Raw genomic sequence first — 23,924 nt, forward strand, 5'->3', positions numbered from 1 at the left:
CTGGCTCTTTCCCCTCAGTCTATGAAGAAGGCTTGAGCTTCTCCCATTCTCATCATCTTTGTTTTACACTCTATCCTTTGCTCTTCTCTGCCACCCCCTGCCCCCCACCCAAGTCAAACATCTCAAAGAATTATCTCTTGTTTCTCTTCTCTCTCCCTTTCCAGCCACTTTTCACCCTAACACATCCTGCGTTCTAGCACCTCCACTCCATCACAGCTGTTTTTGAGGACCTTAGTGACCTCCTTGTGTCACAATGTGGTGAGTAGCAGACATTTCTGATGCACCAGACCAGGGTGGCCCACCATTTCTTCCCAAAACAATGTTCCCTGGCTTCTGCGACAGTCTTCATTCTTGATTCTACTCTTACTTCTTTCACGTGTAACTTGCCTGGTTTCCCACCTCTAGCATCTCTCTCTTCTTCTTGCCTCCTGTCCGACTGTTTCCTTTACACTAAATCCAGAAGCATTCATCTTCACCGTGATCATGTCATTCACCATGCTTGTCCGGCTGGTTATAGGGTCAAGTTCAAACCTCTTAGCAGAAGAAATGTCCTTCAAGATTTACCCGTACTCTTCCTTAACCTTCGTTATTTGCTGTCTTCTGCCTTAAACTTTATACTCTAGTGTACCCAGTCAGGGTTCAACCAGGAAAGCAGAACCAGTAGATGATATATACTAAAGCTTTATTCCAAGGACTTGGCTTCCATGATTCTGAGACCTGTCCAGGCACGTCTGAAATCCATAGAGCAGGCCATCAGGATGGGCAGTCTGGAACTCTTGGACACAGCTGAGGCTGCTCTCTGCAGGTAGAAATTCTTCTTCTTCAGGGAGGCCACTGCTTTGCTTGTGAGACCTTTTAACTGATTGACTCAGTCCTGCCCAGATGATCAAGGATAATCTTCCTTGATTTTGACTGATTATGGACTTGAATCACATCCTGAAGACCCTTTCATAGCAATTCCTAGGTTAGTGTTCATTGAGTAACTGGAGACTGTGCTCTAGCACATCAACTAGACCGTTAATTGGATTAATCGGACAGTTAATCAGATTGACTTGCTTTCAGCTGTCCATTACACATGGTGCTGTTTTGCATCTCCCAACCTTTGCTCATGTTGCTGTTTCTAGGATGCACTGGTGTTACTCTGTTATCTTTCTACAGTTTAAAATTATCTGTCCATCTCTCCACCATAAGGTTGTCAGGACAGGAATTCTAGATCGTTCATATTTGTATCTCTAGTAAATATTCGTAGGGTGGGACTAACCTGAACTTTCATTAGCAGTTTTTCAGACTACTACAATAGCTTTCTTTAAAAAAATTCTTTCCAGCTTTATTGGGGTTTCACTGACAAATTCAAATAGTTTTCTAATAGTTTTCTTTCAACATATACAGAAGGTGCCAAAAAAATGTATACACATTTTAAGAAAAGAAAAAAACTATTAAAATTGTAGTAGTCAATATATACCAATAAAAAAAAAGATGAACACAAGTCACATTTGACTTCTGCAATTACAAGAGGTGCTCAAAGTGGTTACCATCAGTGTGCAGACACTTCTGATTATGACGAACTCCTGCTTGAGCAATGTTGACCAAAGTGTCCACTTGTACACATTTTTTGGCACCCTCCGGTATTTATTGAGTGCGTATTAGGTTGCCAGGCATTCTTCAAATACTTGGGATACAACAGTGAAGGAAACAGACAAAGGTCCCTTCCCTCAGAGAGGTCACATACTAGCTGGGGGAGAAGACAAACACATAAACATAATGAGTTGATGGGTTATATAGTGTTTAAGAAGAGGTAAGTATTATGGGTAAAAGAAAAAGTAGGGGAATCTGGTGGTTGAATTGTCTGTTGCAATTTTAAATGAGATGGTCAGGGTAGGCCACACTGTGGAGGAGATGTGTGTTCAAAGGCTAGAAGGAGCCAAGAAGGCCATGTAGATGGGCAAGTTCATTCCAGCAGAGGGATGGCCGCAAGACAGGCTCTAGGATAGGGATGAGTCTGGAAGTTTGCGGAACACAGAGGCCCTGAGCCTGGAATGAGGGGAATATCAGCGGAATCAGATGGGGCAGGGCCTTGTGGGCCATTGTAAGGACTTTGAATCCTGTGTGAACTGGGAGCACTTACAGGGTTTTGAGCAGAACACTTCCATGATCTGACGTATATTTTAACAGAGTCCCTTTGGCTATTGTTTGAGAATAGACTACAGATAGAGAGGGTGAAAGGAGAAAGGTCAAATAGGAGGCCACCATAACAATCCAGTCGAGAGATGACGATAACTCTGACTAGGGGATGAGGACGTGTGCAGAGTGGTGGTGACAATTTGGATTCCAGAAGTATTTTAGAGCTAGACCAACAGGTTTTTTCAAAGGGTTGGATGTGGTGTAAGTGAGAAAGGAGAGATAAGAATGACTCTAAGGTTTTTGGTTTGAGTACATTGGACTGATATCAACTGACATGGAGAACGCTGCAGGGGAAGCAGATTTGGTGGGTTTTAAGGCAGACATGGGGCCAAGATCAGAAGTTGGACTGTGAACATGATAATATTGAGAACTGGCAAGATCATGTGGGTGGTGGGATAAACATGTCTGGAGTTTGAGAGATTGGTCTTGGAAGGAGATACAAAATTAACTGTTGTTGACATACAAATGGTGAAAAGCAATTAGGTGAAAGGAGATGACAAAAAGAAGAAGTAAAGTTAGAGAACGGGAGAGGATTAAGAGCTGAAATCTGGGACACTCCGATAGTACATGAACCAGCAGCAACGAAGAGCAAGAAAGAATGCCGAGCAAGGTTGGAAAGAAACCAGAAATTATGTGTCTTGAAAGTTATGTAAACAAAGTTTATCAAGAAGAGAGGAGTGGTTATCTAGGTTAAATGTCGCTGAAAATCAAGTCAGTCAAGGTCTAAGAATTGGCCATTGATTTTAGTAAAGTGAAGATCAATGATGATTTTGATAAGAACAGTTTTGTGAAGTGGTAGGGATGAAACCCTGACTGTAGTAGATCTGAGAATGGAAAGATAGGAATTGGATACTGTGAATACAGATGACTTTTTTTGAGCAGTTTTGCCTCAAAGGATAGTGAAATAGGGGAGCTGCTGGAGGAGAAGTAAGGCCAAGAAGGAGTTTCTTTTCAAAATAGCAAATCTCTAGCAGATAATTTTCGAGAGAGGGGAGAATTCATGATGTGGCTGTCAGTGAGAGAGCTAAGAGCTGTGCACAATGGAATCATGGATACTTTATCTGTGATAACAGGTGGAATGGGAGAATATGTGGGTGGTGGCAGTGTGATGAGGATCTATGAATTTCTTTTCCCATTGTTTCAGTTTTATCTGTAATGTGGGAAGGAAGGACGTCGCTGAGAATGAGAATAGAGCCAGAGAGGGGTAGAGAAAGTGGGAGAGAGAGAAAGAGCTAAGGTATGATGATATGCTGGATAGGGGAATGGGATTGCCAGCCACGTTAAAAGGCCAAATAGATTTATGGTCTTGAAATTAAAGTAGGACTAATCACCATGGTTGTGTGTTTTTCTTTAACCATGTTTAACCACATGAGTGAAGACATAGAATACATGGGGAGTTAGATCTACTCAGGGTTGCAAATTTGCCAAAGAATTAGGCAAAGAGAGAGGGAGTCAAAGATGCATGCGAAAGAATGATTATAACAATTGATTATGTGATTTAAGCTTGCTGAAAAGGGAGTGAAGCCATTAAGGGAGTGAGGAAGAGTGGAAAGTTGATCAGTTGGTTGGTGGTCCCAGATGGGTTGAAAGGGTGTGGAGGTGGGGTAATGGGAGGAAGAACTGGAAAGATAAGAGGTTGTTCTGAGAGAGAATTCATGGCACTGATTATTTGTTGTTTGTTGAATCTATTCCATCCATTGGATACAGGTTTGCATTCTGAAGTTACAGAGTAAATCGAATCCTTCTTTCAAATGATGATCTTTTAGTTGTTCAAAAACTCATCTTGAGCTATTTGTCAACTGAAGCATTTCCTAGTTTCTTTAGTGCTTCCTTCAGTGACATGGTTTTCAGATTCTTTACCATCCTATCCACTCTGCTCTTACAAAGAGTCTTATTTTGTGACTGCTTCTTTGAAAATACAGTGCCCAGAGTTGCGTATGACCCAGGGTTACATATGACCCAAGCAGAGTAGAGTCAGCCTTTAATTGACATCTTATACTGATATTAATATAATACAATTTAAAGAAATGTTACTGAAGTGTTTCCCAATAGTGTAACATCAGCGTGGGAAAATTTAGTCACTGCTCTTATCTTAATAGCACATTGGCGCATTTATCTATCCATAATTTTATCATAGATTCTTGAACCCCATTTACATTGGCTTTCGGGTGAAAATATAAAGCCAGTTATTTAGCACAGAATTATAATTAAGTAAAATTATGTTAAATAGATTATGACTAGAAGGCCTTTTTTTAAAAAAAAAACACACGTATTTAAAACTCATTCTGCAAGATGGATGTGATTTCAACTTCATCCTTTTATTTTGAGTGCTTATACTAATGCATCATAGCTCTGTTGAGAGATTATAGAAGAGCTCTCAAAGTGAGTTCCTTATTTGTAGTGAGTCATAGTCCTTAGAAGCAGCGTGGACATTTTAGTCATATTGAGGCCTATTAAGTCATCCATCCACTTTTTACAGAGTTAATAACCCCAGTTCCCAAAGCGCTTTCTAAAAGCCCACTCACTGGTTGTTCAGTATGAAAAGAAAGAGCAAGAGAGTCGTGCAGGTCTTCTGTGCCATCAGCCTTGAAGAATTTGGGTTCATGTATTTCTCTTTGAGTTTACAAGCATTTCTGAGTGTCTACTATGTGCTCACAGTTATTTATTTGAAAGATTCCTCCTCGGGGCTGGAATGGTGTAGAACTGTATTACACACGAACCTTAGGAAGCTCACAGTCATGTCCAAAGAGGTGATCAGTCGATGTTCTTTGGTTGTGAATAAATGAAACCAATCATTTAATCCAAACAAAGAAGGAAGTTAAATTGGAATGATATAGTAGGAAAGCCTGGAGAATCAGCCTTAGAAAAAAATGTTTCACTATCCTGAATAAATGAATTTTTACCTTTTTTTAGGGTGTTGGGGGTGGCATTATTTGGCTCAAGTTTTGAAGACCTGGGAGAGAAGTCCTACTGGCCATGCACCTTTCTATTGATTGGGTAGAGGGTGATGAGAGAGGATGGGGCAGAAGGAGATCCATCCTTTAGCTTTTATAATAGGAGGGGAGTACCCCTTGATTTCTCCTTCCACCCAGGCTGCACACAGTAAGGGAAAGACAGTTCCCCAAAAGGAAATAGAGGTGATATCAGAACAGGGAAATAAATATGCATGGAAGAATGCCCACTGCAGGAATCTGTACTTAACCTGCTATAATGAAAGTCAAACTGTATTAAGGGCTGGAAAGGTTGGTGCAAAAGTAATTGTGGTTTAAAAGGTTACAAACAGTTGCAAAAACCGCAATTACTTTTGCACCAACCTAATACAAATAAAGTTACGGGAACATTCTTACTGGGGAAAATTTAAGAATGACTCAAAAAGCATATGGTTTACAAATCGGACTTTGAAGGTCATCCAGTATATCAGCAGGAGAATGGGAGGGTTGGCCATCCAGGTATAGAAAAGACCACAATAATAGAGACAGTGCATTATGCTGGCTATTAATGCAAGCTTTGTTGTTAGGTATTTTCAACCCAGATACAAGTATGTTACCTGACATCTATATAGAATTGACCAAATGACTTAATTTCTCTGAATCTGTTTCCTCATCAGCTAAATGAGGGGATTAATACCTGTCTCATGGTGTTAGAGTTGCCAGATGAAATACAAAACTCACAGTTACATTTCAGAATGAGTATTTTTTGGTATAAGTATGTACCAAATATTGCAGGGGGCACACTTAGAATAAAAAATTACTAGTTATTTACTTGACATTCAAATTTAACTGGGCACCCTGTATTTTTATGTGTTATACCTGGCAAATCTATACAAGCATTGTTATGACAATTAAATAAATTCATTCATGTAAAATGCTCAATATGATTTTTTGGCACATAGTAGGTGCTCAGTAATAAGTAGTGATCATTTTTGTTGTCACCATCATCACAGACAAAATTCAGAAGAATACAAAAGCCTGAAAATACATGTCTTCTGAATCATTTCTTGCTGTCACTGTCACCATTAGACAGTTTCCCAGTTAACTGGTGCCAGATACCGGTAAGATGGCATTTCATGATGCTGTACTGACATAGGAGCTGCTCACCTACACCTTGTATGTGCTGGTTTCTCTTTCCTTCTGATTGTTTTAGATGTTTCTCTTGTAGATCAATTTCATTTTGACCTTGTCTTTGATCCACTCATAATTAATGAATATTATTTTCCATTCCCTCTTAGAGGCCAATAATAAAAGTATTAAGTGGCACCAGGCTTAGGACTATAATTTAAGGGTCAACATCACAGTAAACTGAAGCATTGATTGTAATTTTTTGAATTTGAAACTGTAAAGCTTAGAGGGTGTAGATCAAGTCATCCCACTTTAATTGACTGTGCCGTATGAAATAGAATTAGAAGCCTTCTGAAATCTAAACTATTTCTTCTCTTATTCTTCCTTTATCTGTTAGGCCCATCATATAGTGCTAGAGAAATGTCATTAGTCACAGAATATGTCCTTTATTCTCTTTTAGAATTTGCGAAGTGATGATTTGCTGATGTGTTTGATTATTTTCCCAAGTAATTTTAACCTTCTTTTATCTCCCTTTTAAAACCTAAGCAGCTCTTTCCCCCTTAATGCATGATTATTTTTCACTTATATAGATGTGGTATTTAAATGCTGGGACACGTTGGTATGGTAGAGAGATGGACAGGTAATCTTAAAATATTAAAAGGTAATGGAGCAAAATCAGTGACCTAGAATAACTGTAGTGCTGTCTGTATACAGAGGAATTAAATATGTGATAATAATAAAATTATAGCTACAATTATTAAGCCCTCGACCATATTTCCAACCTCAAGCACCATTAAGCTATTTGCCTTCATTATCTTGTTTAATTCCCGTAATATCCCCATGCTGTTACCCTTATTTTATGTTGGGGAAACTAAGGCACAGAAAAGGTTAAGTAACTTGTCCAGGGACATGGCAGTCAGTAAGTGGCAGAGGCAACATTCCAACTTGGGTGGTTTGATTCTCTCATTCGTTGTGCTAAGTTACCGTCTTTAAACAACTTGATAGCAGCATTTCTAGCAAGTTAATAAAGAAGCTTTGGAAAATTTAAATTAAAAGCTCTGTAATAGTTCAAACCTTAGCATAAGAAGACCATACTGAAGAAGGGGCCATTAGTGTTCCATTGACAACATACAAAGTCACCTTAATGTGTTATTATTTCTTTCTATGTAAGGGATGCTCTACTTCATGGCACCTTTTTTTATTCTACTTTGCATTAGACCTTTGTTTTTTCATCCTCTCTTTATCTAGCTCCAACATATGAAACTCATTTCTGTTTCCATGAGTTTCAAAGATTGCTTTCTAGTCCTCCTGTTAAGGTCTGGTCTCAAATTAGGGAACAGACTGAACTCAGCAAGTGTCTTTCGTGTTCTGTTTCAGCCCTGAAACAGCAGTACCAGAGGCTGTAGGGAGAGTGAGATTTACAAATGAAAGGCAGCCAAGGAAGACTTACCTCTTAGCTGACTTGTCTCTAGTTCTGCCAAGGTGAGAATCAAGATTCAACTCATTCTTTAGGGAAAAAAAAACAAGGAGAAAGTAAATGTGGGGCTAATCTTTACAACAGTAAGAATCACGGTACCACCCCCTTACATTGGATGATCCTCCATTATTTCCAAAGGGCTTTCACAAATATTTCTCCTACATCACACTTAGTTCTCACAGAAGTCTGTGAGATGGCATTACCTGTATTTTGCTGTGGCTCAGGAAATAGAATTCCTTGCCCCGAAGTAAACAATCAGTGATTGATAGACCCTGACTAAAACCTATGTCTTAAATTTCTTATGGTGTTTTTTACTTTTTTTTCCACTATGTCAATTTTATTTTTCTTGAAGATAAGAATTAGTCGAGTGTGAAATTTTGGTGTTTTCTCATCACTTTATCTGGAAACAGACATTTTGTTTTTGAGAATTGTGGCTGAATCTTTGCTTGACTGAGCCTAAGCAAGCTCGCTGCTCTTTTTGAGGAGATCTGAAGCATAGATGAAATGACGTATTTGTTTTCCTATTTGTGGAATGGATCTTTGGTAGGGCTGGAAGATAAGATCTTCCACATGGCTTTGAAATTATATGGAAGAAAACGATAAGAGCTCCTAGGACTTCTGTTTTATTTCTCATTGCGTTGAAGGTCATTGTGATGTCTTTCAGAATAGTTAGTACTGTGCTTTAGAAATAACACTAATCATCCTTCATTTGAATCACTTCCTCTTAAGTGGTTTTTTTTTTTTTTTTTTTGGAAGTGTGATGTGAGTTTAGTAACTCACATCACATCACATCGGGGGTGCTTAGGAAAACAAGCTATTTTGAGCCTTGGCAAACGTGGGTATTGGTATCAGTGCCCCTTGCTATCATTTACTAAGTAACAAAATTGTGTTGTCTAAAAATACATACAGATTCTTCCCTTTGATATTTGCATTTTCTTTTCCCTTTGCTGAGGGACATATGCATATACAGAGGATGCAGAGTGTGCCAAAAAAATACATACACATTTTAAGAAAGGAAAAAACTGTATTAAAATTGTAATACTCACTATATACCGATAATAGATGACTATCAGTCATGTGTATACATTCTTTTGGCACCCCCAGTATTTTGACCTATATGATGCATTTAGAGACACTTTTCTGAAGAACGTTTTCACAACCATTCAAACATACAAAGTGTAAAGGAAAGCCATAGGAAAGGCAGCCCCAAAGAAAACCAAATGATTCATTTCTGGGAAGTGTTTTGTGGAATTTAAAACTGCATCTCCTGCCTGAGGCTATTTGAAATAATTTTATATTTAAGGAGCTTGGAGAGATTTATGTAACTATTTCACTTAAGATCATACAACTATATACAAAATAGTAATGGGGATGTAAAGTACAGTATGGGGAATATAGCCAATAATATTGTAAAAACTATATATAGTGTCAGATGGGTACTAGATTTATCAGGGAGAACACTTCATAAATTATATAAATGTCTAACCAATATACTGTACACCTGAAACTAATATAAAATAATATTGAATATCAACTATAACAAAAAAATGCTCATGAGGATACAAAGTACAGCATAGGGAATATAGTCAATAATATGATAATAACTGTGTACAGTGTCAGATGGGTAATAATAGACTTATTGGGGTTATAACTTTGTGAAGTATATTAATGTCTAATCACTGTGTTGCTTGGACACCTGAAACTACTACTACTAATAATAGTAATAAAAGATCATACAACGGTAACTAGTGGCCTAAGACCTAAGCCTAGCCTAAGCCCTTAACAATGGTAGTCAGTTAATAGTAACTTCTGTTATGCTTAATTCCTGGAGTGAGGTTAGAGGCTGATATACAAGCTCTCATGAGGCTTGTTGTCTTCCAAGCACACTCCTTCATCCATCCAGCCCAAGCCCTTCTGTACACCCAGATTTATCATGCAAGTTAAAAGAGTAAACAACATTTTAGTGTTGCTGAAAGTCTCGTGGTTTCTATTCTGTAACCTCTCCTGAGTTTCTCTCGTCCTTTCTTCTGCAAGAGTCCCTGTCATCATAGCAACAGAGCTCAGCGTGGTGGGGAGATTGGAAGACCCCCGCAGAGCACTGCCTAGATGACATACAAATACTTCCTGCCATTTGGAGCTTTGCAGCTCAGACCGCCAGGCTCTCCTTGGAACTCTAAGTGCAGCGATGCAGTATAATTCAGGAGATGACTATCTTGCCAATCCTGGGAAACATGGAAGCAATTCTGTTGAAGATCAGCCATCACTGGCTGAAGCAGTGGGATTATTTCCATTTTAGACCTGAGGAACATCCGCCCGCTATTAGCCAAATGTGGTTGTCCAGTCAGGGCCCAGTCCAGAATTGGGTTTTTAGAACTCCTCAGTGTTAATTTGGAAGATCTTTAGCTTTTGTAGTGTCTAGTGTGGGTGAACCCATCTATTTATTACTACTGTTACAAAGCTGAGCTTTCTTCTATAGAAGAATGATCATGCCATAGCACTACATTTATTGTTACACAACGCTAATATAAAAGAGTGTGATTGGCGTGTCTTCTTACAATAGCATTTATGAAGCATCCTCTATTGTGAAGTCTTTTTAGCATATGGAACCCTAAATAGATTTTGGTAAGCCCTATAAATGAAATTAAGAAAGAGAGATGGAAAGTTTTTCCAGAACTAGGGGAATATCCCACCTGTAAATCTAGGGTTTTCAATTTCAGATCCTCCAGAAGAACGGAATTTAGTTTCATTTTTCTTAACAGATTTATCCTGGACACTGGCTGTTAGAGGGAAAGTCTGTAAAGAAGACAGACTATACCTCCCTCCCTTACTACTGTTTTCCATCTTAACACTGTCATAGAAACACACTGAATTCCATACTGGGAATTGAAAACAAACTTCCAATTTCAAAAATGGTGTCTTTCCAACCCATTAAGTCTAAAAATATTACATGTGAGGATTTATTTTAGATATATATATCAAGTTTTGAAATATCACTGTTTTCTGTTCTGTAAAAAAATGCTGCTTTAGGGGATTGACTGTCCTCTCAGGACAGGAGCTACCAATTTTTATTTGCAGAAGATAAATAGAATATAGACAGAAGTTCAGTTTTAGCATTGTTTATTATGAAGAAATCATGGAAAATACTATTTGTCCTCTTAAGCCTACTTTACAGAGTCCTCCATCTTTTGTGTTCCATGGGGAAGGTAAAATTTGACTTGTCACGCTTCTGTTTAAATATGGACTAACCATTCCAGGTACAAATTACAGGATGTTTTTATTGAATTGTTTTGATTTAGTCTAGGCCCTAGGCCTGGAATTGGCCCTCATTGTGCAGAGAAAGAATATGTCACATAAAATTTTTAGTGAGTCCTGATGATCTAATACTGTGAGCCAAGTTATTTACATGTATGTAAATAATTGTCTGTAATTTTTAATAGAGCCACAAAAAATTTGTTTTTCATTTTATAAATGAGAAAAATGAGGCTTATTTAATGACTCAGGGTCATATACAAATAGAATTCAAATCCAGGTCAGTGTAGTGTCAAAATCTGCATTTTATACCACTTTGTATTAATTTATAAATATAAGAACTGTCTATATTTGATTGAACAAGAAATTGAATTTTAAGTAATTTATTTAAAGTTACTAAACTGAGGCAATATAATAGAATAACTAAAATAGTGATTTGATGGGTGGGTGGAGGGCAAGGGAAAGCAACAGTAATATAAGTTACGTTGTCTTGTAGCATAGCAGAAAACAATAATATATAAAATTGATCAAGAAACAGCACAATTACACACACAACGTATCCAAAAGAAGTAAAAACACAAACTCTTAAAAGGGGTTGTACTGGGGGACTGGGACTGGGGTTGAGAAAAGGGTGGGGTTTGGCAACTGTTGATTTTCATTTTAAGTCGTTTGGTACTTTAAGATTTTCTTTATTATTTGCGAAAATCTTTTTTCTTTTCTCTTTTTTTTCAAATTAAAATTTATTGGGATGACAATTGTTAGCAAAGTTATGTATTTAAAAAGATTTTACAAAAAAGAGCAAATGTATGACCTCAAATGTATCTTTTGTGGTCGCCTACAGATAACCTATCAAGATGCCTAAAAATGGTGGAGTATGAGGGAAGATTGGGACATTTTCTTAGTCTGTATCCATTACTGTAACTAATAATGTGAAAATGCAATATGAGAGCATTAACTGAAAATGCAATATGAGAGCATAAACTGAGCAACTATTTTTTTTCAAGGCCTTGTTTTAGGTTCTGTAGGAGCTAAAACGGTGGATGCGGTTTGGTCCCAGGCCTCCATCACATTACAGTCTAGTTGAGGGTGCTGGAGATCACGAAGAGATCTAGATGGGAAGGAAGAGGAACTCACATTTTGTTGCTGTCTACTCCACACTGTGCTAGATACTTTACCTACCTTATTTTATTTTATTTTCACAGCTCAACAACAACAGAAAAACCTACCTTATTTTTGATGGAAAATATGAACCATAGAAAAGATAAACTATAGATAGCTATAAGGGGTCGGTGGGTGGATAATGGTATTTACTTCTTAAGATCAAGCAGAGCATTTAGGATGGGCCTTAAAAGTAGAAAAGGATTTCTATAGACAGAGATGGGATGGGAGAGACACTGACATATTTGCCAACGAAGAAACTCATGTTTGGAACTTGCTTCTTTGGTTCCTTTTGTACATAAGCATTTAGCTAAAATCCATGTAAGCTAGATAAAAATCTAAAATGAGTTTGTAAAATATTGTTTACTCAGCTGAAGAACTTTTATTACATGTAAATGCTGTTATCAAGGTTACTTTTTATTGAAACTACTTTCAACTTTACTCATACCATAGAATCACAATTAAGATTTGAGTCTAAACATCCCTGTCAGTCAAGTGGGAAAAAAGCTAAAGGCAAATTTGGGGGTCACATGAATTTTGTAACTATTACTGATTCTTAAAAATTGTTCAGTATGTTCTTGACCTCATTAAGGATCTTTTAGCTTTCCTGTTTGATGTGACTTATTTGTTTAGTTTCCTTGGGATTGTGCTTAGCTGCATGTCAATTACTGAGGCCGAGTGGAGTTATATTTTATTTTAAAGATTCTTCAGTTTGAAAACATGACATCTTCACCGTCTGGCCTAGTTTTTCAGAGTTGTGTGTTTTGACTCAAAGAAGAGACATCCGTGACTATAGGAAGAACTCCACTTCTCTGTTTTAGAAATCACATCAAAACTATTAATAAATAATCATCAAAAGTCCAAAGTAAACATACAGCCTTTTGTATATTGAAGTCATTTAGTCGTTTTCATTTGGGCGGTAAGTGCTAAAGGTGAAGATTGTCACGTTGAAAGATTCATTTGAGAATGTCCTTACACAGAGGTTACTTTCCATTTAGGAAAGTTTACAAATGTCCTTGTTTTACACGAGCTCCTACTTTGTCATGTTAGACTTTAATGAATGACTTACTGCCAGAAATTCCAGGCCATTATATTATACTTTATGAAAGTATATTTTATATTTCTTCTGGAGCAGAGGAAGAAAAATAACTTCTATTTAAGGGATTCTAAATGTGATCTTAATGTTTATCATGAAGAGAACATTGCAGTCTGCAATTTGGAGCTGCAATTTGGACCTGGAATTATGCATTTTAAGAATTACATTAATGTAAAAAATCTTATATTAAATTAGTTCCTTAATGGTTTAACATCTGTAATCTTTGTCTTGAATTCTCAACTCTAAGTACTTAATATTCTCCACTGCCAGAATCTGAATTTTTAAATGACTTTGAAATTATAAAAATATTTTATGGTTATTGTGAAAAACAAAGAAAAGGTAAAGAATATAACAAAAATATACCCATAATTTCACAGCTGAGAGATAACTTCTGTATCCATTTGAATATTTGTCTTTTAAAAAAAAAAAGATTCAAAAAGGGTGTGTGTGTTTAATATACTTGAGACATATCTATATATTTATGTTTCCTAATATCTGTTTTCCTCACTTTTTCATTATATCTTAAGCATTTCCCATATCATTAAATATCCTTTAAAAACAGACTTTAATGACCTGAATGCCTCCTTATGTGGCTTCTTTTGAAACTTCTTATGCTCTAATAATGTCCTCTAACAAAAGAAATTTATTAAAAATTTGTGGAATTTTATTAAAATTGTAGTTATTTAGTAGTCATAACTAGTCCATGAATTTATGAACTACTGACTATGACAAATAAAAGGTAAATAAATTAGGCTTCTGTTTATTAGTCTATTTAGGAAGTCATTTACTTTTTAGGTCATGTAATGGATTTTGTCTTGGTCTGAAGTACTAGGACATAGGACTTTGGTAAATCCAGTTCTCTCACTTCTAATAGCCTGTATTTGTGACTGTTAGGCTGTGGGTGGTATTAAAGACGAGTTAAGAGCATGAATTGGTATTATATTTTTACAACTTAGTAGCTGTGTGACTTTGGACAAATTACTACTTACTGCACTTCCTTGTCAAGATGAAAGACTAAGAGATAATAGAGTACATAGCACAGTTCTGGCCTATGGGGGGTATTGATTATTCTTGTGGTTTATTTTATTTTATTTTTTTCATTGCCATTGTGAGATCTTTGGTTATTGAGCAGAACAAAGGTGACTAGCCTTAGTCGAGTTTGAAAAGCATCAGAACTTTTCCCTACCCATTCAAAGTAGCCTGCCATGGGGAAGAAAGCAAATAACCCATTTTAATTTGGGGCCAGCAGGAAGCATCTTTGTTCTGTCCCATTGAGAAGCTTAGTCTCACAGAGAACTTCAGACTCTGCAATGAGGCAACTACATGTATGCATTTAAAAAGTTCACTGCTGTGTCTACAGTACCTGAGAGTCCCACAGAACTGACTTATCGCTTTCTTCTCATTATTCAAAGGCTAGATAGTTTTTATACACATGCCAGTCTTGTTCTAATCAACAATTATGGATGGTAATAATAATGGCTTCCATTTACTGAGTGTTGGCTGTGTGACAGCTAAGAGCTTTTCATGCATTATCTCCTGTAGTCCTCATGGCTACTCTGTGAGACTGTTACTATCACCCCTATTTTATAGATGAGGAAACTAAGATCTATTGAGATTCAGTGTTACCTCATAAGAATTTCAACGCTGGTCTGACTCCAGATTTTGAGCCTTTAGCTTTACTAATAGCCCTACTGCCTTTGTTTCATAATTACTGCGTAACCTCATTCATTTGTTCACTCTACATTTGTTGAGCTCCTACTGTGTGCTGGCACTGTTCTGAGTGCTGGGTTCTAGCATGCAGACAAAAGTCCCTGCCCTCTTCAAGCTCACTTTCTAATATATTAAGTTACTTGTGTTCATTTCCCTCCTAGGATACGTGTCCCTGTGTGGCAGTGACTGTGGCTTACTCCTCTTGAGTCTTAGGGACAGAACTGAAATTTTATTCAAGGCTCAGAATAATCCCTGGGCTTATAAAACAATTGTTTCTACAAAAATATTGGAAGTTAGGGCGTGCGTCAACATATTCATCAGGCTATTTGTGTATTTTAGCACTGGCTTTTAGCCCTTCCAGACTCCTCGATTGGAGATGTTCTTACTGGTACTTTAAGAAGTATTCGGAGGTTTCTTATTGTTCACGATAATGTTACTTTTTGATGTCTTGATTTCTTTGACTTCCTTAAATAAAGGTGGGTGGAGCAGCACAAAAATCCTCTTTCTTTAGAATACACCAAAATACATCAGAAAAAAACTAATACAAAAAGCTTAGTTACTTTATAGAATAAATGACAGTATTCTGATATCATTGAAAAAATGTGTGATATAGAAGGGAAGTCCAGCTGTGAGAGGAAAAAGTGATACCTTTTTTTTTCCTGTGATATCAAGAATATTAAATTCTTTTCTACAAATGAATTATTGTTTTAAAGAAGATGTCATAAAGTGTTTGTGTTGAATTTCACTTATTAGCCATGTAGAAGCTGAAAATAATTTTAAATATTCTTGGGTGCAGGCTACCATGTTATAGTCTTCACTTAGGAAATCATCAGTAAATACTGTAAAGAATATGGTATTGCAATAAAGCAGTTGCTTTATATTTGCATTGGAAATACAGTTAAACCTTTTAGGTCCCATAAGAAGCAAATGGCTGATAATATTTTTCTTTTTTTAAAGAGTCATTTATCCAAGAGGGAAGATCATTGGCAAACCAGCTGGCTATTCATTTTAGATTTTAACGTTGCTTCTCCTTTTAATGCTGGGCTCTCTGATAACCAGTGCAAACTCCATGAATATCTTTCATTTCTCTAGAAGGAGGTGTGGATTTGCAAGGCTACCAGCTGGATATGCAAATACTACCTGACGGCCCAAAGAGTGATGTGGACTTTTCAGAGATTCTTAATGCAATACAAGAAAGTAAGTTTCACTCAAATTTTAAATTCACCATGAAAGGAGAAACTATTATAATACTTGGGAGGGGTACCAAAACTAGAAATCTTGGATGCCAAGCTTTAAAAAAATACAATGATGTCTTAAAAAGAGATACCAGTTAAAATAATTTTGAGACCAGAAAAGATGGTTAGTGAAATGTGGGTTTAATTTGTGAAACTGAACCACATAATTTTGGGGTCTTTGAAGAAGCCTGATGGAAAACTGTAGTGAAATTATAAATTCTGTAAATTTAATATGCGATAATATTTACTAAATTAGTAGGTATTATAATTTTTTAGATTACTTGATTGATCATAATGAAAGAAAAATCTTTACAAAATCAGAATATTTTTCCTTTGTTCAAATGTAAATAGTAGGAAGTAAGTGTTGATAAATAAGCCGAAATCAGGAGTTTATTCTCCAAAAACGGGTATTTGGAATAATCAATGATGGGCTGTGATTTACAAGTGAACCCCTCTTTCTAAGCATTTTGATTAATCAAGGTTTACTCTTCATATACTACTGTAGTTGTGTTTTCTAGTTTTCACCAAGGCTTTTATCATAATCAATACATTTACTCAAGTTACAGATTAAGCATTAAGGATGGGTAGCACAGTATCACATACTAAGCCACTTACATTTGTGTTTTGTTATCAGAGCTCTAATTCTAGATAATGATGCTCCTCTTTTAATATTGAATAGTATTATGTAATGTTGCATTTGAAGGGTTGGATCTGAAGAACATTGCATAAAGAACCACTGCAGTGTTTTTGCTATGTTTAATTTTGTGACATTGCACTTTCCTATGAATTTTTTAACGAGCAATTTTAAGCATTCTTATAATAGTGATCCCCTTGTATCATTATACTTCCCTCCTGACCTTATGAGATAATTAATATCTCCACTTCATAGGCAGGACAACTAGGGTGGGTGGGAGAAGTTAAGTACCAAGATAATATGATAAATAGTGGAAACCAGATTAAAATGGGGGGGGGTCTCCTACCCTTCATTTAATTCCTTTATGAATGTGCTCAGTATAGGGTTTATATACACTGAGGTGAGAGATTCTAAAATTGAAGAAGGTGAGGCTTATTCTGAGAGAACTATTTTTAATGAAGAATATAAAAGGACCAGCTATTTGTTCTGGTTGGGCAATCCCTTCAGATTAGTTTAATGAATAGAAGAGAAAAAAATTTCCCCAGGAGAATAAAAATCAAGTTAATAGACATTGGAGAGAAAATAACTTTTCATAATAAGTTATAAAATTATGTAATTACTTCATTTGATTTGAAAGATGATAGATTATACAGTGCTGATAGGATTTAAAAAAAAATTTAGTAAATGATAAAAGTTGGCTTCTACCATATGCAAGTACAGGAAATGAACTTAAATTCTTTTAGAGCTAAGTGAACTTATAATGAATGAGATGTTCATGAAACTATTTTTATAGTAATTGTTGTTTGCATAGCTTAGTAAAGACACATTTGTTGTTGTTTTTTTAATTAAAGTTTATTGGGGTAATAATAGTTAGCAAAGTTGCATAGGTTTCAAGTGTACAATTAGGTAATACATCATCTATAGATCACATTTTGTGTTCACCACCCAGAGTCAGTTCTCCTTCCATCATCATATATTTGATCCCTTTTACCTTCATCTACCAACCCCCTCCCCCCTTACCCTCTGGTAATAGTTTTTCTTTTCTTGACTCCCCAGCATATGCAGATCTAGACTGTGGGACTCTTGAATGGTGTTCATACCCAGCAGACACTGTTGTGTTATAGTCCATTAGGTTCAAATGAGGCAAGAGCAAAGAACAGAGTGTTTGAAATGAGAACTCGGGGGTTGGAGGATTATTGGATAGTTGTTATCCGATAGTCTGACCTTTTTGCTTGCACATGTGCCTACATAATCAGAATAGCTGTTCCTCCCTCGGTGGTACTCTGTGGTTCTGTGGCTGGGGAGACTGAGTCATTTCTCAGGGACATCAAGTGAGTCACCTTGAATCCAGTTTCTTGAGCCCTGATTTCCAATTTTATTTTATTTTATTTTATTTTTAATCTGTATGCTCATGCTGTTTCAAAGGAGAAGATGAGAGAGAGGGGCTGACATACATTAAACTAGTAATCTTATCTGGCCACTCTGCGGTTCACCTTTTTACCTATATTATTAATATTTTCTTTAGTGTTAAATTCTCTTTGCCTTAATTTCCACATTTGTAAGAGAGAGAGAGTTGCAGTAAATCTGTGTAAATTTAGTGTTGTGCTTGGCACATGGTAAGTGCTGTCCTAAGTGTTGGCTGCCACCGTGCCTCTGTACGGCAAATTGTATCATCTCCACTTAAAACAAAGAAACAAAAGCTTGAAGAAGTCAAATAACCCAGTCTAATGGCTAGTAAGTAGGAGGTTTAGCATGTGAACCCAGGCTTGTCTGAACCCAAAGCTCATGTTCCTTGCAGAGAAAGGAAAATTATATGGTCAGTGGACTTTGAGGACATTTGATACCGAACACCACTGACTTCATTTCAGGTTGTGAAAAGGTAACCAAGGTTATGGAGCAAAGCTTGAATTAGGTACACAGTTCTCTAAATATCACATCATTCCTAGGATCTGCCTTGTTATATGTTAGGTTGGGACAAAAGTAGTTGCGGATTTTGCAATTGTTAACCTTTTAAACTACAATTCCTTTTGCACCAACCTAACAGAAATAATGGAGGTGCCTGTCCTTTCTTTGGAATGGAGTGTTAAGTAGTCAGAGAAGGTCTTCCTAAGAAACATGCTGTCCCAGGAACAAGGTAATGATGTTGGCCCCACTGCAGAGCATCCTCTGGGCACCCCATGCCATCATGGATGCTGTGTCTAACAAACAGCATTGCTGAGCCAGGAAATGTCAATGGAATTATTATTTTTTTTTAATGACCACATATATTTTTTAAATCTTGGGACTTTTTTTGTTTGTTTTTTTTTCAAAGGGATACTTTGACTGTCCAAGTATTTCAAGTAAACTTTCCATGACAGGAAAAAATGTGCCAATCTGTATCATTGAGGACTGTAGTTTTCTTACCCCAGTGTTTTGGGGATATGTTAACATAACCATTTAATAGTTACCATAATACACTGTTTTTTTCCCAAAATACATTTTTACATATACTCGCAATATTGAAAATAGATAACTGAACTGTTTGGAGTAGGGAGGGGTAGAAGGTGTAGGGCTTTGCCCACTCAGTTTTTCCTTTGCCCTCTCCATGGCCTCTGGAGTTCCCAAAAGGATTCTGGGGTTCCAGGGAACATACTTTAAAAACTACTGGCCTATTGAAAAGGAATAAACCCAGCTAAGTAAGGATTTATGTCCTTTCCAAGTACTTTATTTATTTTGAGTGTTCTAAAGTAGTCCCTCTTTTTTTTTTTTTTTTTTTTTCCCTTATTGGTAAACTAGGCAGTCTCTGCCTTAGGGATGTTACCAGATTCATTTGAAGAGTAATGAACATCTAGGGAGTGCCGGGCTTGCTAGTATTATCCTATAAATGCTAAGTACTGTTTGGTTTTTAAAATCCTAGCCTAAGGTGCTCAAAGCTGTGCCGAATCTGTGTCTTTCTCTGAATGTTTGAAAACATTTAATTTGATGCATTTTTTTAAATTTTAAAAAGTGTCAGACCTGTAGTGCTATAGATGTAGAATCTAGCTGTATTCAGATAAATGTTGTTAGAACTGTGACAAGATAATTGTTTGGTGGTTAAATGACTTCCTGTTCTCGAAAGCCTCACGCGATTAAAGAACAGTAGAATGCTTTCCAACAACAACAACAAAAACAACAACAACAATAAAGAAGCCAGCTAGAAATAGCATGGATTTGAGAGACAGAATGGGGTTAGAATTCATCTCTGTCACTTCCTAGCTGTGTGGCCATACTTAGCATCTCTGGACCTGGCTTCTTTCTCATAATACCTGTCCCATAAGGTGTTCTGAGGATGAAAGGAGAAACCAGACCTAACAATTCTTAACGCACAGTGGGCTCTCAATAAACTGTAGTCTATTCTTACTTCCTTCTAATTTAGCATCTGAGCCTAAGAGAGAAACCGGTTCTTTTGAATAATCTCACTAAGATAATTAAAATAGGGAAAGATAACAATTGATATACTCTTACAAATAACTTTTATTTATTTTTAAATGGACACTGAGTACCTCCTATTTGCTAGCCCCTGTGTCAATTTTGGAGCTCCCTTGAGCCTTCACCTGAATGGGACCCAAGACGTAGAGGTGAACTTGTTATAAAACAGCCAGGTAAGGTGTTCAGGTGGAGATGTAAATAATTTTTTTTTTTTTGGCATTCTAAATTATTCTTGAAGGTCTCCTTTTTTTTTTTTTTTTCATTTTCTAATGAGGCTTTGAGGTCAATATGCAATACCTTCAGAATTCTGAGTATCAGATGTAATAATGTAGAACTCAGGACAAAAATAGTATAATGAACTGGCACTCTGGAGAACAAATATAGATACTGAGATTATGCTGCTCAGCTCTCTCATGTCTTCAGTGCCCTATAATTTCATTTTATTTTCTCTGCATCAGAAAAATACTGAGATTAAAGCGCTTCTTTCCTGTAATACCAAGGTGGAGTTGTTCTGCTGCATTTGGAAAATAGAGAATTAACGAAAAGAGCAGTGAGTCAAACTATTTGATTTTTTTTTGTATTTGTTCCTTATTTTCTTTTAGACAATTTCTGAAAAATACTTACTTTTTTTCTTTCATTGCCTTTATAACATTGATTCCTTGATTTTATCCTCTTCTCTGGAAGTAGGAGGCTTCCAACTCCTGTCTTGGTTATGTTAATGTCTCGAGCACCTAAACTAAATGTTGGTTCAGTGAACAAATGGCAGAAGAGAATTTGTTTGCTCGTTTATTTGTTTATTTGTTTGAGCCCTTGCAGTATATTTGTGGTCTTTCTCTAGAGCATGACTGATGATGTTCACTGAAGGAATCATTGAAATGAATGCAAATATTTGATAAGTAGATTCAGTACTATGCAGTAGATTTGCCTTCTCATCACATAAAGAATGTCAGGACCTGCCTGTTTCCTGGCCCTCTGACTTCTCTGCAATAGTGTAGGGAGCCATCCCTTAGAAATCTCTTTGCTGTGCTGAGTTTGGTGATTTACTCAGACTCTGTAGCTGTTAGTTTCTTGACCTTTGTTCAGTTGTTATAAGTGAGCTCCTGCTGTTTTTCCCCCCAGGTCGTTTTAGGCTGAATGCCTGCTTTTCTTTGCAAAAGAAAATCATTTGGGTATCTCTCTTGCTTTTCCAAATGCATGGTCTCAATCTTATGGTAGCTGCCTGGTTCTGTTCATACAGCCCTTCCTGAGTCTGCATGCAATGCAGGTCCATTATTTGGGTTGCACAGGAATTTCTGCATTCTTTCTCCCTCTGGTCATTCTTTTCTTTTCTTTTCTTTTTTTACATTTACATTTTTAACAAAATTAGTTTCAGTTGCACAAAACAATGCAATAGCCAGAATTTCACCCCCCCCACAAAGTGGCAACCCTCCTCCCCCAACCTACTGCCCCCCTGACATCGTACATATCTATTACAATTCCATTGACTCTATTTCCTATGCTGAACTGTATATGCCATGACTATATACATATATATTCAATTATAGTTGGCATATAATATTATTCAGCTTCAGCTTCATGTGTACAGTGCAGTGGTCAGGCTAGATGGGAGGGGAGTGGTGATGAGGGAAAAGGGGAGGGGATTAGAAAGCACAGATTTGTAACTATGATACAATATTGCCTCTGGTCATTCTTAATGACTCCTAAGAACATTTTGTCTTATTTTCTTATTTATGAAATTAATAGCAGAATTGTTTTAGGCAGATGCTTATCAAACATACTTTCACTTGAGAAAAAAAGTATGTGAGAGGTCATGGGATCCATTAACAAAGTTACCTTGTTTGGACGTAGAGTATATTCCTGCCCACACATAGAGAGGCCCCGCTCCCATCTCCGCTGGAAAGTGAGCTCTATGAGGACGGGGCCCATGTCTGTCGTGTTCATTACTTGAGCCCCAGTTCCTAGCCCAGCATAGTGTCTGGCCATGGTAGGCACATGATAAATATGTGTTGAATAAATAGATGTTTAATAATTGGTTAACTTCAGAAGTTGGTGATTATTTTCTGTTTAAAGAAAATATACATGATAAATGTCTAACTATTACATTGTTTTGTGCACCTGAAACTAATTTAAAAAATGTTAAGAAAAAGGAAAAAGAAAATATAGAGTCATGGAATGTAAAGTACAGCATAGGGAATATAGTCAGTAGTATTTTGATAGCTATGGACGGTGTCCGACAGGTAGTAGACTTGGTCGGGCTATCACTTTGTGAGGAGTGTAAACGTCTAATCATTATGCTGTTTTGTACACCTGTAACTAGTAAAGAAAGCACATGATGTAAGTGTTCATCGAAGGATATTGTACTTCATTTATAAAATTTACCTCAGAGTGAAAGCTCATAGATCAGTAACAATGGTGAAATATTGATGAAGGGCACATATTTCTTCTGTCTGTGGAGAGTTTCTATGTTCAACAGTCTTCTTTCTGAGGATTCCTGACAGTTCAGCATTTCTAATCACTGTGAAATATCTTGAGAGGCCAGCAGGTGATAATGGTGCCTTCCTAGCTAAAACGTATTCTCTGAAAATCAGATTGCCATCCCGTACTGATTTCTCTCTCTCTCTCTCTTTTTAATTTATTGGGGTGACAAATTTCTCTTGAGCATTCAGGAATCCCAGACAGCAATTCTGCTGGGCAAAAGTAAGGGGAAGAAAGGGCTTCTCTCCCTTTTCCCACGTTATCTGGTTCCTCTCGAATCAAATAGTTGGGCGTTTAATGTAGAGCAGAATTTCTCAACCTTAGTGCTGTTTACATTTTGGGCTGGATAACTCGGTGTTGTAAAGGCTGTTCTGCGCATTGTAGGATGTTTAGCAGCATCCCTGGCCTCTACCCACTAGATACTATTAGCACTGCCCCTGAAAATCAAAAATGTCTCCAGACAATGCCAGAGGTCTCCAGGGTTACAGTTTGGTCCCAGTTGAGAACACAAGAAAGTGATCCTGGCAGAAGACGATCTGGTGGTGGTCTGTCCATAGCAAAAGCATAGGGGCAGTTCTCATGGAGTGTCTGTCTTCTCATCTGAGCCAGTTACCTAGACATGAACGTCAATGTCCTCTTTAGCTTCCCCCTTTAACCCACATCTCATGCCAATCCATCCTCCATAGCAACAATTACAACTTATAAATGCCCCTCTGCCTTCTTGTATTAATAAGGCTAGACTGCTAACTTAAGGTCCCTGAGTCTAATCGACAAACCGACATTGCTTGCAGATCTGCTCTGTGTCAGCCACCCTGCTAATATGTAATTCATCTCATATAATCCTTTCAGCCACCCTAAGAGAGAACTTTCCTTCTATATCTGTTTCACCAGTGAGGAAATGGGTGCACAGATTCACACAGCTAAGCATTTGGAGTAGTAAGCAGGTCTTCTTACTTTGTTAACATCATACTTTGTCCAGTTGTTCAAATCTAGCCAATTTAATTACTATCTACTTGAAAATGTAATCAGTATCTACTTGACACTGTGGAGCTCCTGGCTTGTGAATAAGAATCAAGTTAGGAGAAATGTATGTGCAAGGTCCTAGAGCCATAGAATGTTGGAGAAAAGGAGGCTCTCAGACGTCATGGCGCCGTGACTGCCTTGAGGTCATCACTCTGTCGTTCAACAGATATGTGTTGAGGGC

At 37.1% G+C, this 23,924-nt stretch overlaps 1 protein-coding gene across 5 annotated transcripts in view; it reads left to right on the forward strand.

Moving 5' to 3' along the window:
• ANO4 (anoctamin 4) overlaps positions 1-23,924 on the forward strand; it is a 354,484-nt gene that overhangs the window by 166,333 nt on the left and 164,227 nt on the right. For 2 of the 5 annotated variants that reach the window (XM_074326212.1, XM_019732194.2), the window contains one exon: positions 16,022-16,126. The exons of 2 other annotated variants lie outside the window; for them this stretch is intronic. In XM_074326212.1, the coding sequence (XP_074182313.1) occupies positions 16,022-16,126 (105 nt within the window). Of the gene's footprint in view, positions 1-16,021; positions 16,127-20,657; positions 20,796-23,924 lie in introns of those variants that run through there. One more of the 5 variants, XM_019732196.2, reaches the window with a different exon arrangement.

The sequence above is a fragment of the Rhinolophus sinicus genome, linkage group LG02, assembly GCF_036562045.2.
Source record: "Rhinolophus sinicus isolate RSC01 linkage group LG02, ASM3656204v1, whole genome shotgun sequence".
In the NCBI taxonomy this organism is placed as follows: Eukaryota; Metazoa; Chordata; class Mammalia; order Chiroptera; family Rhinolophidae; genus Rhinolophus; species Rhinolophus sinicus.